The following is a 15,738-nucleotide window of genomic DNA, read 5'->3' on the forward strand; positions in this document are numbered from 1 at the left end:
CAAGGGAAACGTCTGTGAATAAAATAATTTAGTATTTATCTTTATTTACCGTTCCATCTTCCATCAGCTTCAGACAAGAACCAAAATCTGCTAACCGAATATGTCCATTCATATCCATCAGTATATTGTCAGGTTTAATGTCTCTGAAAAAATAAATACATTCAATTTTTAGTGGAAAAATAAACAATTCGTTGCTTGGTAAGGTATTCTTTTTGTCGAAAAAAAATCTCAACTTATTTTAAAAGTAATATTCTAAGAACATCTATTTAATTACTTTATTAAGTCAAATCCTGGTTCTGATTCATATTAAAACTTTCTCAAACACATGTAATTTCAGTATTCTTCTAGAGATAAAAGGTAGTGTGGTTATTTTCATTCTGGTTAAATTAATCTTACTATCTTTCCTTTTGATTTACACAGAAACCTATGTCACTATGGTAGACCTACTTTCTGCATACAGAAGAGTCATCATTACCTGATAACCATAAAAAATACTATCCTCTAGCCCATGAAACTGGACAGGGAAAAATATACTTTCTAGACCCTAAGATAACTGCAGATAGATAAAGTCTCAATTACTGCAGGTCATGACAACACAAAGAAATTGCTTCATAAAGTTGATTTTACAGAAGAACTAAAACAACTGCCTAATAGATTGTCTATATTATTTAAAGCTTTCACTGTCTTTGGACGTTAAGTCAATGGTGTGTAAGATATTCACATCTAAACTATATCATATACCAGCTTTTGTATTTGTTTTTGCATGTGAATGCAAACCTTTAAAAAATTATCATATATAAAATGGTTCTGTAAAGAAGATTCTCAGGGACTTAACAATATTAAGCTTCTAATCATACTAAAGGCTGTAATTGTGAATAACTAAGAGATTATACCCACCCAACTCACTCCACTTTTAGAGGAAGAAAAAGAATCTTTGGAGAACCTATACATATTTTTTAAAAATTATATTGCCATGTAAATTACAGGAATATGGGAGGGCTACTTCAATTTAACCTGAATAATGCCATTTAAGATCGCTATGCCTCAGTTTTACCACCCATAATATGGGTAAAATATTATAACAATATTACTTTGATTACTGAAGCAATTTCTCTGAGTGTGTTGTATATCACAAGTCAGTAAATTATGGCCCACAGCCAAATCTAGCTTGCTGCCTGTTTTTGTAAATAAAGTTTTATTGAAACACAGCTGTGCCCATTCATTTAGGTATTGCCTATATCTGCTTTCACACTACAATGGCAAAGTGAGTAGTTGTGACACAGACCACATGGTCTACAAAGTCTAATATATTTACTCTCTGGCAGTTTATGGAAAAAGTTTTCAAACACCTATTGTAGATGATAGATGACTGCTAAACAGACAGGCAGATTGAAAACAACAATCTGTATAGGGAATTAGCTTTATAATCCTCAACATTTGACTTTATCCTAACCTGTCAAAAAAGATCTGCTGTAGGGGAAACATCAAAGGAGTACAGTTTAGTTCTGGAAGGAAGCTTAGCAATTACTAAGACCATTTTTGGATGAGGAAAAAATATTTTACTATTTATCTTAAAAATTAAGCTATACAGTCACTACAAATTACTTCTACTGGTATAGTATTTCTTAGATTGTAAAGGAGATTAAAGGAATTGCAAAGATGGATTTATATGCATCAATAATATCTTTGCTTATTTTATAGGCAGTAAGTATAAAATATATACATATACATAAAGCATGTGAATATACTCTATTCATAATACTATATAAATAAAATAGAAAATACTAAAAGTTAACAAGACATCACAGATAGTACTGAAAAACATAAGTATTCTATTACCATTCCTGATCTCATCCTTTCCCTCCACTACCCAGACACAGCCACTATCCTAAATTTGGTGTTTACTGTATCCATGCATATTTTATACTATTATGCCTATATACAACATCACAAAACTATGTACACTTTAAATGTCTTTAAACTTCATAAATGACACCAAACTGTGTATTGCCTTTTGCAGCTTGGTTTGATTCAAATACTATGCTTCATCAGCCGGGTGTGATAGTTCATGCCTATAATCCCAGCACTTTGGGAGACCAAAGGAGGCCAAGGAGGGAGGAGTACTTGAGTCCAGGAGTTTAAGAACAGCCTGTGCAACACAGTGAGACCCCTTCTCTACAAAAAATAAAAATGAAAAGTTAGCCAGGCAGGATGGCACATGCTTGAGGTCCTAGCTATCTGGGAGGTTGAAGTGGGAAGATACCTGAGCCTGGGAAGTCAAGGCTGCAGTGAACCATGATTGTGTCACTACACTCCAGCCTGGGTGATGGAATGAGAAACTGTCTCCAAAAGAAAAAAATATATATATATGTTTCTAAAACTTATCTATTTTGGTACATATTGTTTTGATTCATTAATTTTAATTTTAATTACATACATGTCAAAATTTATCAATTCTCCTGATAATGGAATTTTGATTGCTTCCCATTTTTATTTTGTTAAAACACGGAATGCTGAGATGAATATTTTAATAATTGTCTTCTAGTACTCATATGTGAATGCTTCTCCAGACTACAGATGTAGAAGTGAAATTTCTGAGATGAAAGATACAGACATCTTCAACTTTGCTAGCATGATTACGAGTACAGTTGAGAACCTTTTTCATATTATCATTGGTATCATTGGTCATCTTAGATTCTTCTTCTATAAAATGCCTGTTAATATCCCTTGCCGTTTTAAAAACTGTGTGCACATTGTTTAATCTTCAGGGATTCTATTTACTCAAACTTAGTTCTTTATTATGTGTTACAAATCTCTTTTCCCTGCATGTGGGCTTGTTTTTCCATTGCTTTTAATGTCCTTCTTATTTGTAAAAAAAAAAAAAATATATATATATATATACTAATGTAGTCTTATAATTTATACTATGATTTCTATCTTCCCAGATATCATAAGGATAGTGTCCTAATTTTCTCTTGTGTAAGTTTTAAAGTTTTACTTTTCAAGTTTTTAAATCTACCCGGGATTAATTTTTGTGTGTAGTGTGAGATAAAGGGCAGTTACATTTCTTTCTACCCCAGCACTATTTACTGAATGATACCTTTTCACCACTATTATCTAATACCACATAGGTCATAAATTTAGTGGGTTTGTTTCAGGACTCTCAAGAAGAGCAAAAATACTACTTATTACTCTCTATATTTTTTTTCAGTTGACAATCTTTAGAGTGAAAGGGGGCCTATTAATAATTGCCAGGATAACAGGCATAAATTGGAACTCTTCCACACAAGCCAAGATGAATGGCCACCCTATCAATATGCCTCTACCTGCACCAATACCACAGTGTCTTAATTATAAAATAATGAGCTTCATATCAGTAAAGCATATTTTTTAATTGCCATTACTCTTCTAGATCAATGCTGGAATTAGCTTAATATGTTCTATAACACATATTGAAATTTTTATGGGAATCATGATTTTATAGATTAATCTGAAGAGAACTGACATCTTTGCAATATGACACTTCCTATCTCTGTGTACACTAAACCTATAAGTCTTCTTTTATATTCTTCAGTTACGAATTATTTTCCACAGAGAACTTACACATCTAATCTATAGGCAACATAGTGAGACTCTGTCTCTATTAAAAAAAAAAAAAAATTTAAACAGGCGTGGTGGTGCATGCCTGTGGTACCAGCTATTCAGGAGGCTACTCAGGAGGCTGAGGTGGAAGGATCACTTGAGCCCATGAGTTCGAAGCTGTTGTGAGCCATGATCATGCCACTGCACTTCAGCCTACGTGACAGAGCAAGACCCCCATCTCTTTTCAAGTGCGCGTGTTCACGCACACGCGCACACACACACACACCTAACTAAATTTTTTAAAATTCAGACTCTGGAAACCAGATCCTAGTTTCAAAACTTTCAGTAAACTCTCAATAAATCACTAAAATGCAAAGGGCCCAACATTACTCTTATCACTTCACATTTTCTTCCAAATCAATACATAGTCTTCTTGTATAAATAATTTTATGCTATATATTAGCAGCTGAGAGAAAGACAGGTTTTAGGAAATTAAATTTCCTAATTTAATTTAATTGTTGGGGGTAGAGTGAGGGCTGGGACAAGAATGTAACAACTGACAAAGTAAAACATTCAATAAGCATTAATTAAACATTTACAGCACGCAACAGCACTGAATTAACTGCAACACTATGCACTACAGGAGTACATGAAAGTAGAAAACAGAAATCCTTCTTATTCCCTCATCACCCCAAAAATATTATTGGGAATAAACATGTTTATCTCTGCTCCCTCCAGAACCACAGTAAAATGACAATACAAGAATTAAAAGGTAGAAACCCACAAGTGAATATAAGAAAAGACAATAGAAGATGATGGGTGTCAACACAATTTTCAAAGATGGAGAACATACGTATGATAAATAATGTGGAGCCAAGGAAGCTGAATTATAATTGCCTACAAGGTTGGGAGAAAGGAACTAAATTGACTTGATACATGATTTGATGTACTGGAATACTTCAAAATGTACTATTAGGCATTTGGTACATATAAAAGGAAATTTTAAGAGTATTGACAAACAACTGAAAACAAATTTGAGCCTATTATTAATTATAGGAAAAATAGTGAAATAAGAAAGGAAAAAATTATAGTACATTTCTTGGCTCAGCAATAAACAATATTTACAAAGTCTCAAAAATGCAACCATTATCTACCAAGAAGAGCAAAAACAGTGATAAAATTATAGTGAGAGAATGCAGGAAGGAAAAGTAGAAAGAGGAATATAGACAGCTAAATCCTCCACTAGCATAGAAGGCAGTCAACAGAAGTCTTTACAAACTGTCCAAAATTCACAAATCTAGAAACATCAACACATCAGGACATTAGAGATAAGGGGCTAAATAACTTTTAAAAAAAGAATTGAATATAGCTGCCACTAGGGAACAGGCATAAGAGGTATGCTGGAGAGACTATTTTTCAATATAACCTTTTTAATATTAGTTTTTTCTTTACTGTATTAAGTATTGTTTGATTAAAATTAATTAAAAACCAAAAATACATGTGTAAATGTCTGAATCATTTAATCAAAGAATATGAAAATGTTTTCATTAAACCACTAAGATCATCTGCAGTCAGCAATATATTTTAGTCCAAACAGTTAACGGTTATCAATATCACAGATAAGCACCATGATGTTAAAATGACAATATTAACTGGTCTCTGTTTATTCAACAATGAGTACAATTATACATTTAATAAAGTATGTAGCCTACTGACTCACTCCACATCCTTACTCATTTTATTCCATGGCTGAAAAAGAAGTCTCTCTGTTCTTAAAATGGTCACTACTTGGGCAGAAGGAAACTCTCCTAACCTTCGAAATAATGAGACCTCAGGAGGGTGGGCTATTTATTCTCCCTAGTCATCTGTTGTGTTTGAAAATATTTAAGTTTTATTTTTGTTTTGGGGATGAGGCAATAGAACATGTAATGCTGGTATGAGGCAGAATTTAAAGGATTCATAGGGTAGAAGAGAAAATGGCTTTTCCATCTAGCTAGGCAGAATATTTCACTAAATTACCAGGCAAACATAAGGCATAAAACTTACATAAATTCACATACTTTATCATCTCGAGCAAAAGAAAACATTCGACCAAGACTACAGCTTGGCCTTCTGTGGTTTTCTTTTTCCTTCAGACTTACCTATTATCTTCATTTAAATCTAAATTTATAGTAGTCATAAGAAAAATGTTTGGGGAGAAGGGATACAAAGTATGATGTGAACTAGGCCAAACTTACACAAGGACCACCCTGGTTCTTTTTGTACTCTAAAGTGTAAACAAAGAGAAGTCACACATTCCAATTCCCATTAGTGCTCACTAGGGGCAGGAGTGGGGGTGTCTCAATGCCTCTGCTGACCAACACCTATCAACTGAGTAAAGAATGCTCTTAATTACTTCATAAGGATGCTCTCAATAGGTAGTATAACAAGCATAGATACTTCATTCAAACTTGGGGGGCGGGGGGCTCAAGAGAGCAGGAACAGAAAAAGTTCTCAAGTGTCACCTGAATGGAAAGAAGGTTACGCTTAACTGACAGTACCCACAAACCCAAAAGGTTCTAACATTTTGAAGAAGATCAAAGAAAAGTAGGTAGTAAACGTACACCTATTCTCTGTACAAATAATTTGATCACTGAGCTAAGGTTTTGGCATCTTACAATATTACATAAGAATAAAAACTAGAGGCCTCCTAGAAAATGTTTTGCATTCCATATTTGGTAAAATCTTTTTAAATAATGAAGGTCATAAGCATAAAGTTATCTATCATGATTATACCTGCTCCAAGAAAATGCAAGTCCTTGTCCTTACATTACCACTGAAATGTATGATCAATTCTTAAAAGGAATTTGAGTGCTGAAAAGAAGTTATCCAAAAGTTTTTTTTGGCTTTCCTTTCTCCTATTCATTATGCAGAAAATACTCTTTAAGATAACAAATGACCTTTTCACTGCCAATTCCAGTAGCATCTTTTTAGTTCGAATCCTGTAATGACTTCTCCATAACATCTGACACTGCTGGTTATTCTCCCAACTATGTCACTTTCTTATCTATTTTTTTCTCCCAACTAAAACTAATGCTTCTCAGTTTCCTTTCCTGGTTCCTCTTTTCCCAAAAGCATAATTTCCATTCCCCTAATGCCACCTTTTCTTAATATGCAGCTCTCTGCTCTCCTTTGTACCTCAATGATCCTTGCCTTGGAGATACCTGTCATTTCTTAGATTTCAGGTTAGTTAGTTGCCCTATGACCTCAAATCTCTGATGAGTTCAAAACAATGTTATAATTTTTGCTTTAAGCAGTCATATGGTTTGTGAAGAAATAAGAATAAAAATTTATAGTCCAGTATGTATCTAGACATTTACAATTTTAATTGCCTTGGATTCCTTTCTGCAGATTCAAGCTTTCATGTAGTATCATTTCCCTGCAGCCTAAATAACTTCCTTTAGCATGTCTTACTGTACAGGTCTTCTGGCATAATTTTTTTTTTCCTTTTTTTTTTTTTTTTTTTTGAGATGGAGTCTCACTCTGTCACCCAGGCTCAAGTGCAGTGGCATGATCTTGGCTCACTGCAACCCCCACCTCCTGGGTTCAAGCAATGCTCCTGCCTCAGCCTCCTAAGTAGCTGCGAATACAGGTGCCTGCCACTAAGCCTGGCAAATTTTGTATTTTAGTAGAGGCGGGGTTTCATCATGTTAGTCAGGCTGGTCTCAAACTCCTGACCTCAAGTGCTCAGCCCACCTCGGCGTCCCAAAGTGCTGAGATTATAAGCATAAGCCATCACGCCTGGCCTCTTTTGTTCTTCTTTTACCTTCAAATGTCATTTCACATTTATTTTTGAAGGATATTTTCACTGGATATATAGAATTCTTGGTTAAGCCTCTCTTTTAGCTTCCTTATTTTCTAATGAGAATTCATTTCTTAATGGAATTGTAGTTCCCCCAAATGTAATTTGTTATTTTTTCCTTGCTCCTTCCAAAATTTGCTGTCTTTGGATTTCAATAGTTTCACTATAATGAACCTTGACATGGCCTTTTTCATATTTATCTTCACTGATATTACTTGAGCATCTCAAATACATAAGATTATATCTTTCATCAAATTTGAGGCCATTAGGTCTTCAGGTACTTTTTCTGGCCCATTCTCTTTCCTCTCCTTCTTAATCTCAAAGTACATGTACATAAAACCTTGTGATATTTTCTAACAGGTCCTTGGACTACTATTATTTTACTCTTTTCCTCACTGTTCTTTATCTTCAATAACTTCTGGCTTATTTAACTTCAAGTCTTTACTTTGTCATCTCCACTAGGCTGTTAAGTTTTTCCAGTGAAAATTTTCATTTCAGATTTCGTATTTTTCATTTGTAGAATTTCCATTTGATTTTTTGATTTGTTTCTAGTTCTCTGCTGAGATTTCCTATCTTTTCATATACTGTGAACGCATTTTATTTTCCTTTATTGAGAATAGTTGTAATAGCCACTTAAAAATCCTAGTCTGCTATCAATAATTTCTACATCTCGGTCATTTCAGGGATACTCTTTTCTCTTGAAAAGGAGTTACATATTCCTTTTTCTTTACATATTGGGTGATTCTGAATGTTCCCTGTACATAATAAATGTAAAATTTCTGAAACTCTGGATTCTTTTTCTCCAGTTAGCATTTTTTTCTTTTTTTTAATCAGCTGATCAAATACATTTAAACTGCAAACTGTTTCTTGGGAAGAAGTTTCTTATCTTTTGTCTTTAGCTGAGCAGCTCTGAGTGAAGCTATCACTCAGGGGTCATGAGAGCTGTCAGTAGACAGATTTTGGATACCCTCTCTAACAAACACAGTTTCCCCAAATTCAGCTTTCACAGGCCATAGAGACCAGAGTTATTCTACTTATGCCCATGCCACAATGCACACCATGCCATTTTCACCCAGCCCCAGGCTGAGAGCTGCAAAACATGAGATGTCACTTCATATACCTTATCTTCTTTGAGGATGTATTCCCAATCAGGTTCTCCCCGCTTCTGTTCACCCCTTAGTGTCTTTAGGATAATGGTCTTTGTGCTATGCTCAGATTTTTAGTTGCTTCTGTGAGGGTCTTAGTCCAGAAAGACCTCATTCAGTCACTACCCCGCCTCATTGATTTGGACCACTATTAATTTGAATTTTCTAAAAGAGGCAGCCAACCCTATTTCTAAGGCACCCTGAACTTTTAAGTTTTATGAATATAGAAAACGATATTTTTCAAACATGGCCTAAATAATATATCTCACTCCACATTTTCATCTAGAACCTTGCCATTCACCCATCAAGAAGATTGTCCCTTCAGCTTGAACCTGAATGGACTCTTGTGACTATCTCAATCAATACAGTAGGATAGAACTTAGTCTGGCTATGATGTCCAAGGCTAGGTCATTAAAATGTCATGCAATTCTGCTTTGTTCTCTAGAGACACCTGCTCTTGGAACATACTTATCATGTTGTTAAGAAAGTCAAGCAGCCCATGTAGGAAGAACAAAAACCCCATGCCCACAGCTCTGGCTGAACTCCCAATTGATGGGCAGCACCAACTGGCTAGTTATGTGTGTAAGCCATCTTGACAGTGATTCCCCCTACCGCAAGTGAGCTACTGCAACTCATGCTGCATAGAGAAGATACAATTAGGTGCTGCCTAGTCCTGCACAAATTTCAGACTCATGAGCAAAAAACAAAAAACAAAAAACAAAAAACAACTTGTTTTATATTAGTCACTATAGCATTTCAGGGTGTATGGTGGACAGTGATGTGTTATCTTCTCCCTCAATGATGGGCTTTGCCCCAGATGTCAACAGATAGCTCCCCTCCGCCAGGCTCCTTCCGAGTTACAGAAAGCCTCTTTACAAAACTGCCTGTGTTTCTTGGAGAACTTCATATGCATTGAATGACTAATAAGGAAATAAGAAAACCACGCCATTTCTACCAAACTAGCAACAACTCAGGTGGCCACAGATGCTTCAGAACTCCTAGTGGGGCTGACTGAAGCTTTGACTTCAATGTCATCTAACTTCTCCCTCCACCCAAACCTGCTTTCTCCAATTTGTTTCTACAGGTGTTAACCCCTAATAAATACCCTGCATGACACATTCTGTCTCAGTGCCTGCTTCTGGAGAACATAATGTGTTACACAGCAGTTGGTAAGTGGAACAGTAGCCCAACAAATTCCATTTTCTGAAAGAAGCCACAAAATAACATCTGGCATTCAAAACCACTCTGAGTCAGTGACATCTTGCAAATAACGTGGCAGCCAGACAACCAGACACCAAAAATTGGCAATAAAAGGAGTGAAAGGAAAGTTCAGGTAAAACATTATTTTCAACTTTGATAATTCATGAAAACTGAGAAATAAATGTTTGGAAGAGATAAAATATCTACATTATTACTGTAAAAACATTATTCAAGTTTTCCCACAATTCAAATATTAATCAAAACATGTTCAGTAATTAAAGTTTCTAAAATGAATAATTTTCCTTGTCCCTAAACAAAAGCAAATAAGATTTGGCTTAAAAGTTTTATGATTTTAGTTTTAAAATAATAGTTTTTAAAATTTAAAAAGCATTCTATGCTGGGCACAATGGCTCACGCCTATAATCCCAGAACTTTGGGAGGCAAGGCCAGTGGATCACGTGAGTGCAGGAGTTTGTGACCAGCCTGAGCAACCTCATCTCTATAAAAAATACAAACATTAGCCAAGAATAGTGGTCCATGCCTGTGCTAGTGGTCCCGGCTACCCAACAGGCTGAGGTCAGAGGATCGCCTGAGCCCAGGAGGTCAAAGCTGTAGTGAGCCGTGATGATGCCACTACACTCTAGCCTGGGTGACAGAGCCAGACCCTGTCTCCAAAAAAAAAAAAAAAAAAGCATTCTAAAACAATGATTATATTGAAAGGGCAACATTCTACGGGCGATTTTTTTTTTTTTTTTTTACTTCACTAGAACATCAGTACCAAAAGCATGATTATTATAAATATTACCCCCATAAGATTGAAATGTGAATATGACATTAATCTACATAGTTTCAACTCTGGCTGGACACTGAATTCAACTATAGAGGGTTATTTTAATTGCATGTACCTTGGCCCCAACCCAGGCACCACTAATCAAAATACTGCATAGGGATTGGTCCCTAACAGCCACTAATTTAAGACAGGCATTTCTCTTCCCAGCAACATCACGTTAATATCTCCCATTTGGTTCCTTTTTATAATTTACATAAGTTAGAGTAGTGGATTCTTCTAAAACAAAACTTTTATTTTCTCATTTTCCTACTCCTTTTTTATATACTCATGTAAAAACAGCATACTGCATTATATTAAAATGAAACTGCTTTTTAAAATTGTCTTTTAATTTTGTCAAAGAAATATTACATCAGTAATAAAGAAAACAAAGTCCACACTGGTAAAATTATGTCACAAACAGCCTATCAGTCAGAAATTAGAATTCTTTATGGAACATTAATTTGGGGTTCATCTTACATTTGAGAAAACAGTTATTCAAAAAATTCTGTCAGTAAACTTTTCTCAAACGAATCTTTTCCAGTGGATAGTGAAGCTATTATTTAAGAATTATGGGAATAAAAAATTAATGATTATAAATTCCAGGTACTGCAAAATAATGATGGCTATACAAATCCTAATCTTTCTATGCATCTTTCCAAAAACCATCCAGATACAATCAACAAGGAGAATAAGTGAAACAACCCACAAACCACATTTAAAATGTAATTCAAAGAAAGACTACTATGAAATTCAAATTATGTATAATTACGAAAATAAACATTCCAATTCAGCATATGGGAAAAAGAAGAGAAAAGTGGGCAGTAAAGGGGCAATAAAATGCAGATTAAACCACTGCCCGCTGTGACAGAAGGAAGAAGTCCTATAATGAGTAGGATAGATAGTATAGTTGGGGGAAACTGGGTGAAAGGTACATGGGACCTTTCTGTACTATCTTTGCAATTTCCTGATTCTAAACTTATTTCAAAATAAGGTTTTCTAAGCTAAAAAACAATCATCTTGAGTAAATTTATAGAATTATTTTATACTTCTCATTATCCTGTTATATATTAACATGTCTTTACACTTATTCTCTTTAACAAATACTCACTCGTATATAAATAACTAAAAGAAAAACCTAAAACTATAGTACAGTCAATAGCATCTGATCTGAGAAATACTCACTGGTAGATTCAGTTAAAGGCTCCTCAGGATCTAATAAAATGGCCAGCCTGAGGAATAACTACATTTAGCTACCTATCAAGTAACTTCTATGCTAAATAGTTCTGTACAAGTACAAATAGTGACAGATAAAAGGAGGAAACAAGTAATTAAATTAGTACAAAAATACGAGAATGTATATAATGGCTTTATAGGATAGACCAGAAATTTTGTTCAATTACCCTGCACTGGCTCTTCCAAATGCCAGATATATTCAAACTGATACTATTGCTGTATCTGCCATATGAACACTACACTAAATGAAGATGCCTAACTATGATAGGAAAGTTTGCCTAAAGGCCAGGGAATTGTCTATATAGTGAAGACCTAATCTTGCCCAAAGAGAGGTCTGGTTTTTATCCTCAGCTACTGGAAGATGATCTCTAGGCTCTTGGAACAGCACGACTGATACATGTAATTCATTTGGGTCATACTATGTTTTGCCTCTGGAAAGGAATGGAGACTAAAGGTATCAGCCCAACATTTGGGAAGGGCTGGAGAATAAAGACAGTCAGGCAGTAAGTAATTGAGGCCACCCCAAAAAACTACAAAAACCAAAGGCTTAGGTGGGCTTCCCTGGTTGGCAATACTCGGTAAGCACTATCATATGTGTATGCTGGGTTGTCCTAATTCCATCAAGAAAGAATGATGAAGCTTCACATGTGGTATTTTTGAACTCTACCCTATATATTAATACTTATTCCTTTGGCTGATTTAAATCGATCTCCATATAATAAAATCAGTATTCCATGTAATCAAATACAACTGTTAAGTATAACAGCATTCGGTGAGTTCTGTGAGGCTTGCAAATTATGAAAACTAAGGGGTGGTTTTGGGAACCCCTTGAACTTCCAATTGGTGTCAGAACTGGGAGTGGTCTATTAGGAAGGTTTCCTGTAACTCTGTAGTTGTCCCAATTCCTTGTATTACTGAAATACCAACTGAACTATAAAATAGTAACTATATTTATATTTTAAAATTCCTAATTGTGCACATCCTGAGTTCACCTATACTCTAGAGTGTAACAGTTTTTAACTATAGATGGTCCCTAACTTACAATGTTTCAAATTATGATTCTTCAACTTTATGATGGGCTTACTGGAACATAGCCCACTGTAAGTCAAAGAGCATCCGTATAACATTACCTATTCTTTAATAGTTTCACAATACTATAAAAATAGTTCCTCCATTAGCAATATGAAAAATTCCAATTTTGAAATGTGACTCAGGCCTGTAAGAGACTGAAGAGAATTCTGAGTAAGCCTAAGGCCTCAAAATATTTCTATCTCATTGTAAAAGTAATGATTTTACACATTCCAAGAGGATAACTGACAAACCATACCCACAAATCTAAGCCAAAAGAGATAATCAGCACAAAGCTCTGGTATAGGCAAAGCACATACCAATCCTTCATGAAATTCTTACGGGATAACAGATGAAAAACTCTCTAGATATGAATTATGTGGTATTTCCCCCCGCAACACATTCTATTAAAATAGGATTGCTCTATTTCCTATATCAGTACACTTTACTCAAGTTAACCACATTATATAAAATATTATCAACATTAAAGAGATGAGGTTAATAAAAGCTGTAATCAAAAATCTTGACTATGAAACAAACTACATGAGATAAAAAGAGTTATGAAGAAAACCATAAACAAGTAGCTGGTGTTTTGTTTTAGTTGTTTGGACTAGGGTAAAGAGAAATTACTTTAAAAATACATTCCATCCTAAGAATCTATTCAATCCAGTATTTAAGATTTAAAACAAAGATAGGAAAGCCTATATTTTCCACTGAGTTTCACGAAACCTGCTTGGTCTCAGGAAGAGATTCTATCCAACAGAAAGCTGGTGTGCCTCAAGCATATGACTCGACTTCTGTTCATTATGTCTCCTTGGTTTAGGGTCTTCATGTTTAAATATAATTTCGATTTTGCGACTCTTTATTCCTTTTTATATTCTGCCATTGATTTATTGCATGCATTCTTATTTCTAATTATCTAAATCCATTATGGAACAAAGTGAAGATGAAAGGAATAAATAACTAGATAAATAATTTGATTATCAGGAAATATATTTTCATGTACACTCCATGCAATAATGACTGATACAACCCTTTTTGGAACTTATATATAATTCATGGTCTAAATACCAGATATAACAGCAACTGTTCCTAAAATATGACTTGACAATGGTAGTGCCGTGTTGCAGCAACCTGTTAACCAACACCCAGAAAGAAGCCCTTGAAACCATAAGGCTGCAGGTCTAGATGAAGAAAACCTCCAGAGAGACATCATAAAATATATCCACTGAGCACAACAGAAAAAAAAAAAAGTCATAGTCTATGCCTCTACAAACTTGAAGTCTAATTTAAAAATATAGATATTAAAATAAATAACTGGATAATGGGCAGCATCCTATACTTTAACACAGCATATGATAAACTACCAAGTAATCATTCATTACACATACTGTTCATATTTTTAGTTCATCTCCAAGGTACTGAGGCTGGTACAGGTGCATTATGAATTCATTAATACAGGTACATCTGATGAGTTTCTATTTCTTTCTATTATTATCCCTACTAAATTGGAAATTTTCCCATCTTATGCCACTAGTAACCTTTCCAATTTGACTCCTGTATCCTTCAGACATAACCCTAAAAGTCTTTGAAAGCTTATTTGCTATTTGGCATGACAAGATATACAGGGCTCATCTTGTCCACTTCCTACCTAGATCTTGAGTCAGTAATTTCTCCAAGTAGCCTGTTTTCCCTGCAGTAGGAAATAGTACGTGAGGACAATAATATGTCAATAGGGATGCTCACTGCTACTGTGCTGGTCACTGTTTCTAGTTATTTTCGCCACACAGAGCTGTATGTAAGATGTATTGGGTGTGTGTATGAAATACTGCAGAAGTTCATACTGATATAAAGTGCAGTGGCACGACCTTGGCTCACTGCAACCTCCGCCTCCCAGGTTCAAGCAGTTCTTGGGCCTCAGCTCCTTGAGCAGCTGGGATAACAGGCGTGTGCCACCACACTGGGCTAATTTTTGTATCTGTAGTAGAGACAGGGTTTCACCATGCTGGCCAGGCTGGTCTTGAACTCCTGACCTCAAGTGATCTGCCCGCCTTGGCCTCCCAATGTGCTAGTATTACACGTGTGAGCCACTGTGCCCAGCCCATACTGATACTTTCAATTCAAATTCAAGACATTAGGGTTTTTAATGATCTCTTCCATATTACATCAGCATCTCCTTTCTTCTACACCAAGAATTCTGATTCTTAACATAAGGGATAAAATTAGAATACTCTATAATCATTCTGTTTCATTTCACATTATAAACACAATAATGTCAAAATAACAGTAACTATACTGTCACCACTAATTTGATTACTGAAAACAGTTTGAAAAAAATTTTACATAAATTCTCCCAATTATTCCCACCTACTTTTACAGTTGTACTGCATGCTCATGCCATAGCATACAGCCATTAATCCTGTGCTCACTCCTTTTAATGTTTTTCTGCTTTAGTTCTACAACTGACTATTTAATAAGCAATACCAGTCCTTATACTGATAACTCTATAGCCATGTTAGTCATCTGAAGCTCATTTTCTAGTAGGTTATACTAGAAAATGTATACTATACTAACTAGTATATATTATTATACTATCCTAACTAGTAGATTAGTATATTCTTCAAGAAGAATTCATGGGAACAACATTCCTAAAATTCCTGAAACTTGATAACATTTGTACATGCCTTTTATACCTGAAAGTCTGTTTTGTTCACATTTTCTTTACCGGGATATTATAAATCTTTATCATAAAGCTTCATCATTGGAAAGTCTAATGATAAACTAATTTTCTCTCCCCTCTAATCCACTGGCTCTTTGTTCCCCTACCTTTTTTTTTAAAC

General features: G+C 35.0%; 1 protein-coding gene across 42 annotated transcripts in view; it reads right to left on the minus strand.

Moving 5' to 3' along the window:
• The window catches only part of CDC42BPA (CDC42 binding protein kinase alpha), a 328,933-nt gene that overhangs the window by 173,063 nt on the left and 140,132 nt on the right, over positions 1-15,738 (minus strand). For all 42 annotated transcript variants that reach the window (XR_010585989.2, XR_012433742.1, XR_010585975.2 and 39 more), the window contains one exon: positions 50-143. Coding sequence is in view for 37 of the 42 variants with exons in the window: in XM_005541041.4 (XP_005541098.3) it covers positions 50-143 (94 nt within the window). In the remaining 5 variants the exon portion in view is untranslated. The remainder of the gene's footprint in view (positions 1-49; positions 144-15,738) is intronic.

Source organism: Macaca fascicularis, chromosome 1 (genome assembly GCF_037993035.2).
Source record: "Macaca fascicularis isolate 582-1 chromosome 1, T2T-MFA8v1.1".
In the NCBI taxonomy this organism is placed as follows: Eukaryota; Metazoa; Chordata; class Mammalia; order Primates; family Cercopithecidae; genus Macaca; species Macaca fascicularis.